Source organism: Salmo salar, chromosome 08 (genome assembly GCF_965601325.2).
Source record: "Salmo salar chromosome 08, fSalSal1, whole genome shotgun sequence".
Lineage (NCBI taxonomy): Eukaryota > Metazoa > Chordata > Actinopteri > Salmoniformes > Salmonidae > Salmo > Salmo salar.
In genome coordinates, this window is record NC_138298.1 from 25,342,369 (window position 1) to 25,361,795 (window position 19,427).

The following is a 19,427-nucleotide window of genomic DNA, read 5'->3' on the forward strand; positions in this document are numbered from 1 at the left end:
ATATAGAGCCGTTGGCACTTTTGCTGTTTACATTCAATGAGAAACGTATTGTATATCTATGGTTGTAGAACTAGAATTCACCATAGAACTGTAGAATGTTGTTCATATTCTAAAAGGAAGTCGTTTTTGGCACCATAGAACTAGAATCCAACTATATAATTAATTATTCTATGGTTGTCACACTTTGAGAGAGCTGGTTGGAGTAGTTCCACTGTGAAGAGCAGTGGGAGGATCTGGATAGTAGCTGGTTTATTTTGACGTGGTGTGACCACTTTCTGTGTCTGATCGGTGTGGAGCTGGATGACCGAGCAGATGAGTTCTGTTTTAAACGCTTTGCCTTCAGCGTATCACGTTGCACCGTTGGCTGGCTGTTTTCTGGCTACGCTGCGACTGTGTCTGTTTTAGTAGTTTGCCTGTCTTGGTGTCAATCGAAATGTGTCCGTTTTGAACCGCTTCTCCTATATCATGACGTTAGTGTATCACCGTGTCTTGTTGGCTGGCAACACTGTGAATGTGTATCTATATAGTTCAATGTTTTTTTGAGTATTTTTAGTCTCTACACCCCTCAAACTCAACTCTGGACCTCGAGGCCAGTTCCACTGCATTTTATTTCATTGTTCCCCTCTAATCAGGGGCTGATTTAGACCTGGGACGCCAGGTGGGTGCAATTAATTATCAGGTGGAACAGAACCTGCAGGTTCAGGATCTCGTAGGGTGAGAGTTGAGTAACCCTGGTCTGTACTGTAGTCTACGGTCTTAATGTCTTCTGGTTTCAGTCTTGAATTTGATAATGTATCAATATATTAATACTATTAAATAATTAAACATACTGAATGATTCTGTGTTTAATTAGCCATGGGCTATACTAATAGTGCCTTAGCGTGTGTTAGCCACGTGTTGGGTTACACATACATGTGAAAGGGAAAGGGGGATACCTAGTCAGTCGTCCAACTGAATGTATTCAACTGAAATGTGCCTTCCGCATTTAACCCAACCCCTCTGAATCAGAGAGGTGCAGGGGGCTGCCTTAATCGACATCCACGTCTTTGGCCCCCGGGAATGTGTTAATGCTTGTAAGGTCCAATGTTGTTGTCGTTTTGTATGGTCATAGTGTCTGCTAACTAGTGATAATAGTTGAACACATAATTGAGAGTTAATGGATATCACATTTTTGGCTTTTGTAAATTGTCTAATTTTAATTGGTTAATTTTCCCAGAATATTCCTCATCTCTAATGTGTGGTGTTACAGTACCTGGTTCTGCACTATAATTCACATCTCAACTACAGTGAAGAGGCTATTCAGCAGTCCTTTATTGATGAAACTGTCTGCCCATAGTCTTCATCAGGGTTTTCACAACTAAAACTGTACTGTTTGTGATGCGGTACGCTTTATCATATGTAGATTTTTTTCCATAAATATCCCTGCCTCCTAATTCAGCCCCCCCCAAACCCCCCACCCCCCAGTACAGACCTGTATGTTGGAGCCAGTCCTCTGCTGTGGAGAATCTGCTCCGAAGAGCTGCTCTCACTCAACGCGCGCGCACACACACATAGCTCTCCTACTTTGCATTTTGATTTAACATTTCAGAGGAGCTGGCAATATGTTGCCTCCCTTAGGCCCTCTTTCCACCAGCTACACATGGCTTCTTCTGGCCGCCACGCCAACAAGCGCTCACTGACATCGCTCGTTCAAAGGGCTGGAAGTTTCCTATACTCCAGATCCCTCAGGTACCCTGCGCCTGCACACTTGACGTGGGTCCCGGAGTTTGGTTTTCGGTTTCCTTCCCATCTAGCCTCCCCCTGTTTGCTTTCTCTCACTCTCTGTCTGTCTGTTTTTCCCATTTTAGAACGCCACTGACCTCACCCTCTCTCTCTGTCTTTGTTTTGTTTTCTGGAAACCTCTGTCACCCCTAAGTACCCCAGATAGGGTTTTCTCCCAGTGGAGTGTTGGATAGCTCTCTGCAGAAAGGCTGGGCCGGACTGCTAGTTTCACAAGGGGAATTAGGTTAATTAGGCTAATTTAAATGGAGTCCTGTGCTGCTGTATGACGGGATCGTGGTCAGTAGTAGGGTACAAAGTATTAGAAATGTTTTGGTCTGTGAAACAAACATATTGAGTTTCTTATTGGACAATTCCAGACTAGCACTTCCCTGTTTCCAAATGTTTTCTCCATACTGAACACAGCCAATGTGATCTTATCTTCTGTAGGGCTGCAGACGTAAAGGGGGCCTAACCCCCCCCCCCCCCCACACACACACACCCTCTGTAGTAGGGTCAGCCCCCTCTGACTGTATGTGTTGGGATTTACCATCTGTGATAAATGGGGGTGGTTGTCTGAGCAGTGTTCGAGAGCATCAAGGACTTTTTTAATTTGAACCTAAATATCTTTCTAATGTATCACAGACGGTGAGTGCCTTTTTAAACAGTGGGATCAGTGTGATTCGTTCGTTCTTTGTCAGGGAGGCTGAATAGCGAGTACTTTTTATATTGAATTAGTTTCTTTACAGGGCTCAAAATAATACATTCTTCATACTAAAAAGGAATAAAATATGTACAAATCCTGCTTTCAAAGCTTTCTGTCCCTTCATTGTATTGGATTTTGATGACGAGTGGTGTTTCTAGGTTGAAATCAAATCAAATTTATTTATATAGCCCTTCTTACATCAGCTGATATCTCAAAGTGCTGTACAGAAACCCAGCCTAAAACCCCAAACAGCAAGCAATGCAGGTGTAGAAGCACGGTGGCTAGGAAAAACCTAGAGGAACCAGGCTATGAGGGGTGGCCAGTCCTCTTCTGGCTTTGCCGGGTGGAGATTATAACAGAACATGGCCAAGATGTTCAAATGTTCATAAATGACCAGCATGGTCAAATAATAATAATCACAGTTGTCGAGGGTGCAACAAGTCAGCACCTCAAGAGTAAATGTCAGTTGGCTTTTCATAGCCGATCATTGAGAGTATCTCTACCGCTCCTGCTGTCTCTAGAGAGTTGAAAACAGCAGGTCTGGGACAGGTAGCACGTCCGGTGAACAGGTCAGGGTTCCATAGCCGCAGGCAGAACAGTTGAAACTGGAGCAGCAGCACGGCCAGGTGGACTGGGGACAGCAAGGAGTCATCATGTCAGGTAGTCCTGAGGCATGGTCCTAGGACTCAGGTCCTCCGAGAGAGAGAAAGAGAGAATTAGAGAGATCATACTTAAATTCACACAGGACACTGGATAAGACAGGAGAAATACTCCAGATATAATACAGCTCAATACATTGATACAGCTCAATACATTGGTAATCAATGTTGGACTGTGAGTGTTTGATTTTTATTTTACACTAGGCTATTTTCATTCGAAATAATACCTATTTTGATATTACGGACGTTAACACATTATGGCAGTGAAGTGTGACTGACTATAGCATTGACAGTAGAGCTATACTGTGAAACATATAGCATAAAGAATAGGACTACCTTTCCATGTTTAGACTATGTTTTACTCTTACTGGGTCACTTGATAGAAATAGAATCCCTAGAATGGTAACAAAAAAAAAATTGAACCTTGGCAATTTGACTGGTACACTCATGGGAATGTCTGTTCTTGTCATTCTAACTCAATGGTTCCACCTCCATTCCATTGCCAGCCCAATGCTAAACTGGATAAAACTGTACATTTCCACTCCACTCGTCCCCCAAGACGACATTAGTCCCATTGGCTATCTTAATGTAAATCTGCTGCTATGGTGACGCCGTAAAGTACAGCTCCTATAGGAATACTGTAGTGTAATTATGTTCCCCCACATTAGCATACGGTGGCCCAGGAGAGTCAAACTGAGCAGGGCCTCCGGCGGCACTTTGCCATATGGTTGTCTGGGTCTCTCAGGGCGATATTTGGCTAGGCTCTTGCAGAAGGTCAAATATCAAGCCGGAGGACCGCGCCAGTATTGCATCTATGCTAATTGCCCTCCTTCTCTCTCTCGCTCGCTCGCTCGCTCGCTCGCTCGCTCTCTCTCGCTCTCTCTCGCTCTCTCTCTCGCTCTCTTTCTCTCTCTCCCCTTCTGTTTCTCATACTCTCTTCCTTCGCACAATCGCTTATCTGTTCTCTCTCTCTCAATCCCTCTCCTGTGACCACTCCCCCCCCCCTCCGAGCACCAGCTCTCTTAAGCACACCAACATACGCCCCTCCACTCCGTATCGAGCGGTCAGCAAAAACCTCCCAAATTCCTCATTACTCACGAAACATCCGCAATACACTTAGCTTGATATGCTCCAAGGATGCATGGTCAGTCGGAGCGTGGGACGTGCGCTCTCGCCCGGTGCGCGCCGGGGCAGCTTTAACCCACTGTTATACTATTAGAGGAGTGACTTGGGTAACTCGGGTTCTCTGTCTGCTCGTATTAGTGCAGTGTTGCAGACTGGTTGGTTGATGTCTTTTTGAGGTGGTGTCTGTCGTGCGTTCTCATTGGAAGACAGATGGTGTGGAAGAAAGATCTGGCTCAGGTGAAAATAACACGGTTTATTTCAACGTTTTGCTTCCTGGACATGCTGCTTTGGGATAGGCCTATTCAAGGGCCAATAGAATAGTTTGACACTTGCATACCTGTCATTTATTAATATGCTATTTGATGCGTCTCGCTTTGCATTTTTTTTCTTTATTATATTGCAATCATCTTTATCAGCTGTTTTAATAAGAGGCTAAAGTCATTTCAAGGACATTTATGAGACACTTCTCTCAAAAGGCTTGTTAAAGGTGTCCTATAGGGGTTTGACTATAGCACTTACAGGATCATTATAGAAGTACAACGTTACATAACAGTGTGTGTGTTCACCTCCTGTATGGTCTGCAGCCATTTTAAGACCTGCCTGGAGGCTTTAAATCTCGACTGCTTCAAGTTCAAGAGCTCTTAATTGTTTAAATATTCATGACCTGTTAATATTTATTTACCATTTTCTGAGTCTTTTTATTTTATTTGAAATAAAGATCTTAAAAGGTTTTTGTTACTCGGGTGATATGTCTATCTGACTGCCCTTTACAGTTGTATTGCTACACTTAGTCATCGTGGGTGTTGAGGAAATATGGGGGTTGATATCCTGATAGCTATCTGTTCTGATAGGCCTAGGACTCATGCCTAGTGAAAAGAGAAGAGTTTATCTATAGGCTTGGCCCGACTTTTTCATTCCCATAGCTGGGCTGCACTCGGCAAGGATTTTACTGCCCTTATGCCCTTACTAGTAGATGGGTTAGCAGAAACATACACCTCTTAGAATTAAGAATGTTATTTAAGCAATAAGGCCCGAGGGGGTGTGGTATACGGCCAATTTACCACGGCTAAGGACTGTTCTTAAGCACGACGCAACGCCGAGTGCCTGGATACAGCCCTTAGCCGTGGTATATTGTCCATATACCACAAACCCCCAAGGTGACTTATTGCTATTATTAAACTGGTCACCAATGTAAAAATAAATGTTTTGTCATACCCGTGGTATACCATGGCTGTCAGCCAATCAGCATTCAGGGCTCGAACCGCCCAGTTTATAATATAGGACAAATCATTGTGGTTTTGTTAAATTACAAATGTGTTAGATCATTATTTTGGTATGATTCATAGATTTCTAAGTAAAAGCCTAATTGTCTAAACATGCCAGAATATTGCTGCTGCACTGTGACTATTGCTGCTGCACAGCCGTTCTGGCTAACACTAGTTCATCTGCAAACGGGCTCGGCCACAAAACATACTGCTAATCCACGAGGAAGAGCGACGCATCTGATACTGGAGAGGAAGAGGAGGATTTCATCTCAGCGCAAATGGTTTATTCCCTTTGCTACGTCTCAGCTCCCAGCCCCCCTCCTCCCCCTTTACCTTATCTCCAGCAGTACCAACAGACCAACCCAACACCTTTTGATGGTTATCGTTGCATAGGTAATATTCTCTCTGGCTGAAGATAGATGTGGAAGGGGGGTGTTTGCGTTATGGCTGACGTTTGACGCAGGGAAGGCGGCCGAGGGGGTGTGTGTGTGTGTGTGTGTGTGTGTGTGTGTGTGTGTGTGTGTGTGTGTGTGTGTGTGTGTGTGTGTGTGTGTTGGGAGGGGAGCAATGGCGTGTGGGTGACTAGGTGAGTGGTCTGTCCGTGATGGCGGCCTTGGATGGATGGATGGAGGAGTAGGGTTATAAGCAGGCTTTGGGTGGCTGGAATATTGGCTAGAAGCGTCGATGAGATCTCAAGCACGCACGTAAACACACACGTCTCACTCACACACCCACACCCCTCAGAGTGCAGGTGGTGATGGATTGCCGTACCTTCCAGGTGTGAGTCTCTGCAACGCCCCAATATTCCCTCAGAATGACGTGACAGGCAATATATAACCCATCAGTTAAGGCTGACTGCACCGCTGCTGAAACTTTCTTTTTCCAGGCAGGGAGAACTGGGCTGTGTCCCAAATGCACCTTATTCCCTACTTGGTGCGCTACTTTTGACTAGAGGCCAATTGTCCCTGTTCAAAAGTGATGTACTATACAGAGGATAGGTTGCCATTTGGGACACAGCCGTGGAGAGTGGCCCAGAATCTGTGACTAGGCTACACTTTGGTTGGTTCTGACAGCTTGAGTTTCTTTCCTTTTTTTTTGTTCTTCACATCCTTCCTCCTTACCTTTTTGTCTGCCTCCACTTAAGAGTTTAAAGAAATTCATCAAGGTAATTTTTTTCTCCCTTTTAACCGTTTAATTTCAAGATGTTACGACATGATGAAGGGGCCTATCTAGATAGTAGCAGCCTGCTTTGCCTTGATGTGGCGTTGCTGTGTTTTGTGGCAGCAGGAACTTTGGGGAGGGAAAAAAAGCAAAACAAATTGTTTGACCTTAGCTTGTACTTGAGTTTCAGTTTGGGTTGCAGTTGTTACGGCGTGTGGAATGTGTTTTTAATTACATTTGAGAGGCAGCGCGTTGGGAGAGACTGCTAGCCTAGTGTCAACGAGCGGGTGCGTGTGTGTCCCCACGTGTGTATCCATAGCTTTGTGTGTGTTGTATTTTATTAGCAGAACACCAGGGCTGTCAGGATTGACTCCTCCAAAGGATTGCAGCAGTTGTTGGAAGGTGGCCTGGTTCCCAGTCAGTCTAGCCATGAATAAATAATGGCTGTGTCAGGGTAACGTATGGATGGGGCTGTGTGTTTATAATGAGGCGTTCTGGAGCAGAGCACATCAGGCAGCCTAGCAGAACACCACTCTCCCCAGACTGCTATTCACTTCAGTTCAGCCTCCCCTGGTGAGAGTGTGGATGGGAAGGAGGTCTGCCCAGTGACAATGAACTATGTGTATCTCCTAAGAAGCTTCTCTCTGTCTGTCTGTCTGTCTGTCTGTCTGTCTGTCTGTCTGTCTGTCTGTCTGTCTGTCTGTCTGTCTGTCTGTCTGTCTGTCTGTCTGTCTGTCTGTCTGTCTGTCTGTCTGTCTGTCTGTCTGTGTCTCTGTGTCTCTGTGTCTCTGTGTCTCTGTGTCTCTGTGTCTCTGTGTCTCTGTGTGTGTCTATGTCTGTCTCTCTCCCTCTGCTCTGATTTTCTGTTCTGCTCTGACACTTCACACATTTTTCCCAGACACTTTTTTTTTCATCCCTTTTTCTTTGAGCGAGAGGGAGGGAGAGAAAGTAGTCAAGTTCCTTGAATATTCTGTTCAGTCAGAAGCATAAGTATGGCCGAGCAGGGAGTTAGTACTGCTCAGAAATTGTCTGGCGTAATTACGGCTGAATTAAGTTTCATGACCGTAGCGGTGGGGAAAAGTGTGTGTGTGTGTGTTTGGGGAAGAGAAGGGGAGATTGTAAGAGAAGATTAGTACCAGACATGTCTCAAGGGAACCAGGGCACATTTGCAATCACCCCAAGTTCAAAAGGGTAATTTATTCACCGTCTGTGGTTAAAGTAGGGCTGGTCTGAATGCCAGTGGGATTCTTCCTCCTGGAAGCAGCCGCCGCTGCTGAGCCGTGTAGAGAGAGCGGGAGAGGCGGAATAGACAGTATTTTCATTTTCTCTCTCCTTTTTTTCCCCCTCTGTTCGGCTCTCCTAGATGTTGTTGTTGTTGTTTCAAGCCCGGCCCTGGGTGGCGTCTTTTAGCGCACGCCGGCGAGCATATTTCACTTTTACGCTCATTCGCATTGACGTGCGGGCGTTGATTGAATTTGAGGTGCTGCGGCGTGGCCCATTATCGTCCTCATCGTCTTGAGTGGTTTATCTCTGGACCCTACCAATGCTACGCTCTGCTCTGTGTGACGCCTGCCTGCCTGCCGGGGGGGGGGGGGGGGGGGGCGTGCATTAGACTGTGAATGTGAGAAAGAGAAATGCGACAGAGAAAGGGAGGAGGGATGTGTTTGGGTGCTATCTGGTGTGTGTTATCACAACAGCCCTGACAGACTATCAGATCAGGGGGGTTGATTATGAGTCAGCAGCCCTCTCCTCCTCATCCCACCTTTCTCCCCCCTCCCCCTCTCTTCCTCCCCCTCATCCCCTTTTCAACCATCCTCCTCTCGCCCTCACCCCTAACCCTCAATCAGGACACGCCAGACCCCCACCATTAACTACACTGCCATGGCCAATCAGCTTCAGCTGTCGTCAGGACCTCACTGTATCCTTCTAGGAGAGGAAGGCCAGACTAGTGCAAATCTAATTCTATTGGTCGCATACATATATTTAACTAATTTTATTGCAGGTCTAGCGAAGTGCTTGTGTTCCTAGCTCCAACAGTGCAATAATATCTAACAATACACATATCTAAAAAGTTAAATAATGGAAATTAGAAATATTGAAATATTAGGAAGAGTCTGGAGTATACATATATTATTACCACAGCATTGTTGAATACTTGTTTCTGATTGGCTAGAAGGGTATTCTAGTATGGACATTAAAACCAGATAACGGACACCTTTAAATCATGATGCAATATGCACTTACCCATTCAGACCATACTTGCTACAAAGTCACAGAAAGCTAAACCAACAACTACATAAAACTACATTGTAAACGCAGGTCCAACGAGGAAAAAAGTTAGCTAGCTAGCATTGATTTGTTTTTAAAGACACATTTGTTGGAGCATCTGATGAACATGAGTTAATTTCTCTGGTCCTCTCCGCCACTAAAGCTGTCAAATCCTCCCACATGTTTCTAGTTTCACCAGCTGTTTTCAGCAACTGATATTTTTGAATTCGATTGTCATATTGGCAAGTTTGCTACCAACAAACTATTTAGCTAGCTTTTAGCGTAGTCTTTGATATCCAATACGGTCTCCCCGTAAGTAACATCAGTGTTGACGAGTGTCCTGACGAGAAGGCAAACGTTTCTAGCAACCAAAAGATGAGAAAGTATACATTTGTATTTCTACCGGTAAATGTGTGCTTTCATATTGTTTTCTTGGGCAACTGTGGTATAAACGGGATAAACTCCTCCGTTCTCTACATTACCTTGGAAAAATGAACTCTGTAAAGGGACGAGGCCCTGCGTCATCCAATATTTCCAAGGTAATGTCCAGAACTTCAGCCGTTATCCCTTACATGTATGGCATGGGATGTATAGACATTATGGATAGAATATGTAGTAAATCTGTAGTCATTTAGCAGACGCTCTTATCAGACGCTCTTATACAGAGCGCCTTACAGTAGTGAATGCATACATTTCATACATTTTTTTTCTCTCTCCGTACTGGTCCCCCGTGGGAATCGAACCCACAACCCTGGCGTTGCAAACACCATGCTCTACCAACTGAGCTACATCCTATTCAATAGTTGAATAGGATGAGCCTTCACTAGAATACAGTATATACATATGAAATGAGTAAAACAGTACGTAAACATTATTAAAATGACCAGTGGTCCATGACTATGTACATAGGACAGCAGTCTCTAAGGTGCAGGGTTGAGTGCCGGGTGGTAGCCAGCTAGTGCCAGTGACTAAATTTCAGGGTACTGTACTGGGCGGAGGCCGGCTAGTGGTGACTATTTAACAGTGTGATGGCCTTGAGATGGAAGCTGTTTTTCCAGTCTCTTTGTCCCAGCTTTAATGCACCTGTATTGACCTTGCCTTCTGGATGGTAGCGGGGTAAACAGGTCGTGACTCGGGTGGCGGAGTCCCTTGCTGATCTTCTTGGCCTTCCTGTGACACACCGGGTGCTGTAGATGTCCTGGAGGGCAGGCAGTGTGCCCCCGGTGATGCGTTGGGCTGACCACACTGCCCTCTGTAGAGCCCTGTGGTTGCGGACGGTGCAGTTGCTCTACCACGTGGTGATACAGCCCGACAGAGGGCTCTCAGTGGTGCATCTGTAAAAGTTTGAGGGTCTTAGGGGCCAAGCCAAATTTCTTCAGCCTAGTGAAGTCCATGATCAGCTCCTTCGTTTCGTTGAGGGGGAGGCCCTCACCTCCTCCCTGGAGGCTGTCTCGTTGTTGTTGTTAGTAGTCAGGCCTACCACTGTTGTATCCTCTGCAAACTTGATGATTGAGTTGGAGACATGCATGGCCACGTAATCATGTGTAAACAAGGAGTACAGGAGGGTGCTGAGCATGCACCCTTGTGGGGGTCCCCTGTGTTGAGGATCAGTGGAGTTGCTGTTTACCTTCACCACCTGGGAACGGCCTGTCAGGAAGTCCAGGACCCATTTGCACAGGGCAGGGTTCAGACCCAGGGCCCAAAACTTAATGATGAGCTTGGAGGGTACTATGGTGTTGAAGGTTGAGCTGTAGTCAATGAACACCATTCTTCCACAGGTATTTCTCTTGTCCAGATGGGATAGGTCAGTGTGATGGTGATTGCTTCATCTATGGATCTATTGGTGCGGTATGCAAATTGCAGTGGGTCTAGGGTGTCAGGTAAGGTCGAGGTGATATGATCCTTAACTAGTCTCTCAAAGCACTTCACGATGACAGAAGTGAGTGCTACGGGGTGATAGACATTTAGTTCAGTTACCTTTGCTTTCTTGGGTACAGGAACAATGGTGGACATCTTGAAGCAAGTGGGGACAACCGACTGGGATAGGGAGAGATTGAATATGTCCGTAAACACTCCAGCCTGCTGGTCTGTGCATGCTCTGAGGACGCGTCAAGGGATGCTGTTTGGGACGGCAGCCTTGCGAGGGTTAACACGCTTAAACGTCTTACTCACATCAGCCATTGAGATGGAGAGCTCACAATCCTTGGGAGTGGTGGTGACCCGGCACTGTTTTCCTTGAAGCGGGTGACTGTGTTTAGCTTGTCTGGAAGCAAGACGTCAGTGTCTGCGACGTGGCTGGTTTTCCCTTTATAATCCGTGATTGTCTGGAGTCCCTGCCACATACGTCTTGTTTCTGTGCCGTTGAATTGCGACTTCACTTTGTCTCTTTGTCTCACTTTGACTTCACTTTTTCTGACGTTTTGCTTGTTTGATTGCCTTATGGAGGGCATAACTGGACTGTTTGTACTCAACCATCTTCCCAGTCACCTTGCCATGGTTAAATGCGGTGGTTCACGCTTTCAGCTTTGCGCGAATCTATCCACAGTTTAGGGTATGTTTTAATAGTCACAATGGGAACAACATTCCCCAGACACTTCCTAATGAACTCCATGTTATTCTGAGGCAACCCGGAACATATCCCAGTCCGTGTGATCTCTGACTTCCTGTCTCCCCCATGTCCCTTTTTAAAGATATTTACCTGAACTCTGTGGCTCTGCTTTAAATGTCAGGGCCTTTCCAGTTTGTGGGGTTGGAGTCATTTGGATTTTTCAGGGGAGTTGTGAATCTCTTCACTCGGTTAAACTCTAACCCAGTAGTGGCTCGCATTGTGTTCCTTACCTGTGTGTCTCTGTAGCTAGGTAGTCATGCATGCTCCGCTGGCGGCGTCAGAGTGCCAGTGGTGTTGACGTGAGGCTGAGCAGCTGCGTTACCCTGACTTCATGAGGTGAAACCTCAGTGTTACGCCAGGGACTGGGGAGCAACACTATCAGCCCTCCTTTTCCCTCTCTCTCTACTCGTCTCTCTTCTCTCTCTCTGCTCTCTCACACGCTGTGTCATTCTGTTTCATTTCTCTTTCTCTCCCTCCCTCATCTTATTTCTCTTATCTTTCTCCATTTATCTACTCTCCCCCCCTCTCTCTGCCTCCTTTCTCTGGCGGTGGGTTGATGGAGTGATTTCGATGGGATGCTGCGGAAGCAGGCGGGGGAGCGAGGAGACGTGGAGCTGTGCTAATTGAGCTGCCTTTGTGCCTGGTCACTGCAGTGAGCCAAGGCAAGGGACCAGGGAGAACGAGGGAATCTGAGAACACACACACACACACACATACTCTGTCTCAGGCACACAATGCAAGCAGCACTCAAGAGTCCCCACCGCCAAATAGATCGATAGCGCGGGACTTAACAAAACGGAGACATGGCGAGCGCCCACATCAGGGTCATTATTGTGGAGAGTGGAGCATCACACTTCCATCCAGGGACTGATCAATGACCGAATATATGGATCAACATAAACATCCTCCCCTTACCCTCCTTTCTCTCACCGCCTCAGCCTTCTACCGAACAAACTGTCATGTTTCTGGACTAGGGAAGCTTCTACCTTTTTGCACACTATCGTGCCGACCCAAAGCAAACAGTGTTGGCTCGATCATTTATTTTAGCAGTGTCCTTTTTTTAGCACGGTTCAAGCGACTTTGGTGGATGTGTAACCCCGGCTAGCTCAGTACAGCATGGTTTGGCATGGCTCGTTGGGCTCTGTCATGTGAAATTCCCTCTGTTAAAGTATCATGTTTTAGGAGTGTTGCGTATTGTTTTTTCTTGCTCTTAGAATGTAGATCCTGGTTATTGGGCTAATACAGTGCGGCACTCCCATCTATTTCTTTCACATTCTTATTTTGGGGTTTAATTTCAAGGATCTGCTCCTGGTGGAGGTTCTTTCCCATGGCTGGGCCGCTTCTTAATTACGTGTGAACATGGAAATACGTCTCGTACTGCAGATTAGTTTTAGGCTCCTCTCCCACTCCTCTCTCTCTCTCTCTCTCTCTCTCTCTCTCTCTCTCTCTCTCTCTCTCTCTCGCTCACACTCTAGCTGTCTGCTTCAGCTCTGTAGCTTTTTCTGTTGCCAAGAATCTCTGTCTCCCTTTCTCCACGTTTCACTCCAAATTTCACACATTTTCACTCTTTCAGTTTGTATTAGCCGACATTATTCTGACACTCGCCTTCATTCATAGATAGTTTGAGACGTTTGTGGAACCATGTGTGTGTGTGTGTGTGTGTGTGTGTGTGTGTAACCTTCACAACCTTGCTATATTCTCTTTCAATATGTTACTTCAATATTTGTTATAGCATGACACGTTATGATGTTGGCTAACTCTCTGTTAACTGCGTCTGGACCTGGTCCATTCTCCTGAATTCTTCTGTGTCACGTCCTGACTTCCATTCCCACCTCTATTCCATCCGGAGGAGAAGCTTTGAGGACATTCAATCATTTCCATGTTGTGATGTCCAGTATTTCATTGAGCTTTTTTTTGTATAGCCAACAGGTGACAGTAGTGTTAGCTTGCTAGTACAGAGACAGTGGGAAGTAGATGTGGGGGAATAGGTTCCTGTAAGTGTGGGGTTATCCTGTGTTTTAGCCCACTTGAAATAATGGTAAACAGAGCACTCAAGCAAAGAGCAGAGAAAAAAAAACATCTAAAAAGTGTGTTAATTGATTAAATAAATACCTGGTTGTATTGAACCTTAATAATTGAATAATGTTGCCATAAGTTGTACTTTAAATGCTTTCCTGGTTGGCTGACGGTTACACTGAGGGGGTGGTAGTCTGTAAATTCCATTAACTGGGCCTGTAAATTAACCTACATTACTAAAGTGGTAAAGTGGCATTTTTTCAATTAGCCAGCTAAATACTGTAGGAATGAAATATGTATTTTCTAATTGTACAACTGCTTACTTTCTCTATATACTATAGGAATTCATACTGTAGGAAAGTGGTGTCTCGCGGTTTAACCTCTCTTGGGTAGGTGGGACGTGACCGTCCCACCTGCGGGACACACTATTCAACAGCCAGTGAGATAGCAGGGCACCAAATTCAAAACGACAAAAATCTCATAATTCAAATTTCTCAAACATAGAACTATTATATCCCATTTTAAAGATAAGATTCTCGTTAATCCAACCACATTGTCCGATTTCAAAAAGGCTTTACGGAGAAAGCATAGCATTAGATTATGTTAGCACATCACCTTGACAAGAAAAACCACACAGCCATTTTCCAAGCAAGGAGAAGCGTCACAAAAACCAGAAATACAGCTACAATTAAGCACTAACCTTTGATGATCTTCATCAGATGGCACTCATAGGACTTCATGTTACACAATACATGTATGTTTTGCTCGATAAAGTTCATATTTATATCCAAAAAACCCATTTTACATTGGCCTGTAATGTTCAGAAATGTTTTTCCTTCAAAAACTTCCGGTGAATGAGCACATCAATTTATAGAAATACTCATCATAAACGTTGATAAAATATTAAACTGTTATTCAAAGAATTATAGATAAACATCTCCTTAATGCAAATGCTGTGACAGATTTAAAAAAAGCTTCACGAGGAAAGCACACTTTGCAATAATCTGAGTACGGCGCTCAGAAAACAGCATCAGGCAATACAGATACCCGCCATTTGAGTCATCTAAAATCATTAATAGCATTATAAATATTCACTTACCTTTGATCTTCATCAGAATGCACTCCCAGGAATCCCATGTCCACAATAAATGTTTGTTTTGTTCGATAAAGTCCATCATTTATGTCCAAATACCTCCTTTTTGTTTGCGTGTTTAGTCCACTACTCCAAATGCAGGAAGCGCGCGCAAAATTTCACAACGAAAAGTAAAACATTTTTATATTTACGTTCGTAGAAACATGTCAAACGATGTATAGCATCAATCTTTAGGGCCTTTTTAACATAAATCTTCAATAATATTCCAACCGGACGATTCCAATGTCTTCAAAAATGTAATGGAACACAGCTACCTCTCACGTGAATGCGCGCCACTGAACTCATATTATTTTCTGAGTCACCAACTTCCCGGCCTTCTCGTTCGCTCTCTGTTCACTGTTGAAGCCTGAAACAACTTTCTAAAGACTGTTGACATCTAGTGGAAGTCTTAGGAAGTGCAAAATGAACCCTAAGTCACTGTATACTGTAAAGGCAATCACTTGAAAAAACTACACGCCTCAGATTTCCCACTTCCTGGTTGGATTTTTCTCCGGTTTTTGCCTGCCATATGAGTTCTGTTATACTCACAGACATCATTCAAACAGTTTTAGAAACTTCAGAGTGTGTTCTATCCAAATCTACTAATGATATGCATATCCTACCTTCTGGGCCCGAGTAGCAGAAAGTTTAATTTGGGCACGCTTTTCATCCAGAATTCCGAATGCTGAAATGTATGAATGCTTTCCGTCTAATTAGTTGAGACATTACTGTGTTTGTGTGGGTTTTGTAGAGTGGAAAGGGGCGGGTGACATAACGGACCAGAGAGGTTATGATGAAACCATTGTGCAGTTGTAACCCATTTTGATTGCCTCGGTTGCTCTAGTATTAGCGTTTACAGGACGTCAATCCTCCTGTTATTGTGGCCTCTAAGACAACGTACTGTATTAGTGAGCTTCTCTCAGAATATATTAGAAGCTGTTCTACTATGTAGGCGATGGGGGGGTATTGTAATTCCATATTTGGATGAGTAGACCTGTATTCAGTGATGTTAGTGTTTGGCCATATTGATAGAATTGTAGCCTCCCTCCCTCTGCGTCATTGGTTCACTGACTGACTCGCTGGTACATCAATTAGTTGGTTGTTGTTACACAAGTGCTTAGCAGTATGCTTGGCTGCTAACCCATCACCTGGTTCACTAAAACAGTGCTGGATCTCTACCCATATTCCCTCTTGAGGTCAGATCTGTGTGACTTTCTAGTGAAACACCTGTTTTGTGGTGGGAAAATGTGCATTTGCATCCTTGTTTATTTTTGCAATATATTGTTGCAATATGTTGTATTGTTTCAATATAATGTTGTATTGTTTCACTATGTTGTTTCAATATGATGTATTGTTGTAATCTTGCAATATAATATTGTGTTGTTGCAATATAATGTTGTATTGTTGCAATATGTTGTGTACCTGGTATATCTCACATGGCAGTTTTGCTGACAAAATACAGAAGGAAAGTTGAATAAATTGTATGTTGCTGGATCTTTTGTTATATACATGAACGGGTGATTGAATGAATACATAATTTGCGTACCAATATTTAAGCTCATCCCACGTAGGATTATATGACATACTGTATCATAGCACCAGAATTGGCTAGCTACTTGTTTTTAATGCAGCCCACATCTTGGTTATTTCAGAGTACCTAGCTCTAAGACACTCATCCACTTCCTCTGTGAAGAGTCAGTGATTATACTCATATTGAAATATCACATTTCCCCTCCTCTCTCTTCCACTCCTCTCTGCTCAGAGTAAAGTGATTTTTGGTTTCAATCAGACACCACCGTTTCTGTCGAGCTGAAAAAAAACACACACAAAAAAACAGCTAATTGGTTATGGGGATTTCTGGGGAATATTTTTTATGTTGTGAATTATAAATGATAGTTGGTTTCCAAAAAGGAAGTGGCTGTCACTCCAGTGTAGTGGGGCTGGCGCGGCCCCAAATTGAAGTGACACGCTGGTTCCCCCTCACTTCGGCTGGAGCTTCCCGTAATTAAACGCCTCATTGTTGCATCATGGGAATTTTCTGGTGAATATTTCATCATGGTGTAGTGATTATTTGGGTGTAGGTGGGTGTTTGGTAGGTACTGGAGGTGTCTTTAACCTTGGGACGCTCTTAGAGGAAATTAGACGTGGGGATATCTAAGGTATGTTTGGGTTGAGTGAGTGAGTGGTTTGACTGCTCAGCTGTTGTGGTCTTTTTACAAACAAAGTGTTCTTTGTGAGAGAAAATTAAGATTCTAAGGTGAAACCCGGGCCACCTTAGACAACATACAGTAGGCCTCCTGGTGCCCCAGTGGCCTTGTATACTGTACTCACATTTTTTCCTTGGTTTTAAAATGCTCAAAAGAAGAAAAAGAGAAATGTAGCACTTTTCCTTTCGCCTTGGTAACTGTTGCTAACCGTTTGCCTTTGCTCTTTTCGTTTCTCCTACAGAGGACACCAGTCAACAATGGCGAGGCATTCCGGTGGTTCTTTTAGAGTGCCCGACCTTAGTGACATCAACATGCAGTCAGAGGTCCAGTTTGAACTCTGATGACATCACTGCAGGAAGCACTGGGGGCTCAGAGAACCCAAACAACCTCCTAGTTTTTAAACCAGGAGGAAGAAACTCTAAAAAGATGAAGCGATAAACATTATGGTGTTGGTTTAACTCTGTAATTTCCTTTCCTGTGTAATTATTGTACCTTTTGACAGTATCATAATGTCTATTTTCAGTGTATATGAATGTGTTTCAGTGTCGTTTGGCTGTAAAGTTTACAGTCAATCTTATGTAAAGGACTCAATAGACAATCATCACCAATACGTCAACAACAAAGATGGCCGCTGCTGGGATTGATCATGTGATCGTCACACACAACCTTGGCGCAATAATCTTTAACGTTGATTATTCTGCTTGTGTTTTCCCTTTTATTTCCGTTTTCAAATTATTATATCAAAGCTGAATTATTTTTTATTAAATTTGTCATTTTTGTTTAATGCTTGCATTCCCTGTTTGTGTGTGTGCCTCTGACTGAGGGAAACTATAAGGTCCTCTTTGGTAAATGTGATGTATCATATAAGTGACACACAATGCCAGAGAGAACGGCATTATTATTTAGATGCTTTCATTTGGGGTTTCTTTCAGTTTTTGTCCAGCACGTTACGAAACAGGGCACATTGTCTTGTGTAGCGAGTTGTACTTTTTTGGAAAACAAAAAGGAGCATCGTTGTGTTACAGTTACTGCACAAAGTGGTGGTTGCGAGCCAGACTGCGTTTCTCTGTGGTTTTGATACGCTTCAAAGATGGTGTTATGATTAGCTTTTTCATGTAACTGTTTGGCCACCTCCTGACCATCTTCTGGTTTTTGTTTGAAATAGAAAAGGTCATCTTATAGGTAACACTATACTTATATCCTGCAGGTATAATGCTTCATTACTTATATCCTGCAGGTATAACACTTCATTACTTATATCCTGCAGGTATAACGCTTCATTACTTATATCCTGCAGGTATAATGCTTCATTACTTATATCCTGCAGGTATAACGCTTCATTACTTATATCCTGCAGGTATAACACTTCATTACTTATATCCTGCAGGTATAACACTTCATTACTTATATCCTGCAGGTATAACGCTTCATTACTTATATCCTGCAGGTATAACGCTTCATTACTTATATCCTGCAGGTATAATGCTTCATTACTTATATCCTGCAGGTATAACGCTTCATTACTTATATCCTGCAGGTATAATGCTTCATTACTTATATCCTGCAGGTATAACGCTTCATTACTTATATCCTGCAGGTATAACGCTTCATTACTTATATCCTGCAGGTATAATGCTTCATTGTTATAAGCAGGTATAATGCTTTATTACTTGTTATTAGCAGGTATAATGCTTTATTACTTGTTATAAGCATGTAATATCCATTACACTGTCTTGAGGTTTATGATATATACTTGCAGACTAAGTAAAGTGTTACCGTTATTACACCCAAGCTGTCTAAAGGTAGTTATTAATAATACTAGTAAAGTAATTCTGAGGTTAAATCAACATTAAAATGTAATATTAAGTCAACAGTACAGTTTACATATCTGACAATGGTTATATACAATATAACTGATATATGTTCACTGAGTATGTCTGACTACAGTTATTCTGGAAGTACGGGACTTTCCATACCTTTCTCCTGCAGAGACTACAATAACAACAAATGCAGTAGTCTCTTGAGCTGAAGCAAAAAGTGAACACATTCCAAAAAACGACAAAATTATTCAATAAATTACTCATTGTCTTCAAAACCCTATTGTTGCATGTGTAAATGTGTTTTGGTTTTAAAGATTAACAAGAATTTGTATATTGTTGTTGTGATGCTTTTATGTGTTAAAATAAAAAGGACAAAAAAATATTTTGAATGTCGACGAATAACGCAACATTTTTATCCTCACATTGTACAATTAAATATTGGATTCTGATTCACCTGCAATGTTTTTCCCTCTCTCATTTGCTGCTGCTGCGAGCATCACTCAAACAACAACGAGGAGAGGATATATAAACGGCATTGGTTGCATCCCTAGTCACGTCTCCCCCGGAATACTAAAATGTCGCATGGTGGAAAAGAGTCATTCCCAGAGGCAGCAGGTTTTAAAGAACTAGTGAAATCCCATGTGGTTTGTCACACTGGTAGGAGGATGGGGGAGGGGGGGGGGGCTGAGATGGCTTGTGCAG

At 43.5% G+C, this 19,427-nt stretch overlaps 1 protein-coding gene across 2 annotated transcripts in view; it reads left to right on the top strand.

Annotated features, from left to right (window-relative positions):
- Nucleotides 1-19,189, top strand: part of LOC106610359 (CXXC-type zinc finger protein 4) — a 31,157-nt gene extending 11,968 nt beyond the window's left edge. For both annotated transcript variants that reach the window (XM_014209680.3, XM_082978491.1), the window contains exon 3: nucleotides 17,147-19,189. In XM_014209680.3, the coding sequence (XP_014065155.1) occupies nucleotides 17,147-17,191 (45 nt within the window). In that variant the 3' untranslated portion in view covers nucleotides 17,192-19,189. The remainder of the gene's footprint in view (nucleotides 1-17,146) is intronic.
- The last annotated feature ends 238 nt before the right edge of the window (nucleotides 19,190-19,427 follow it).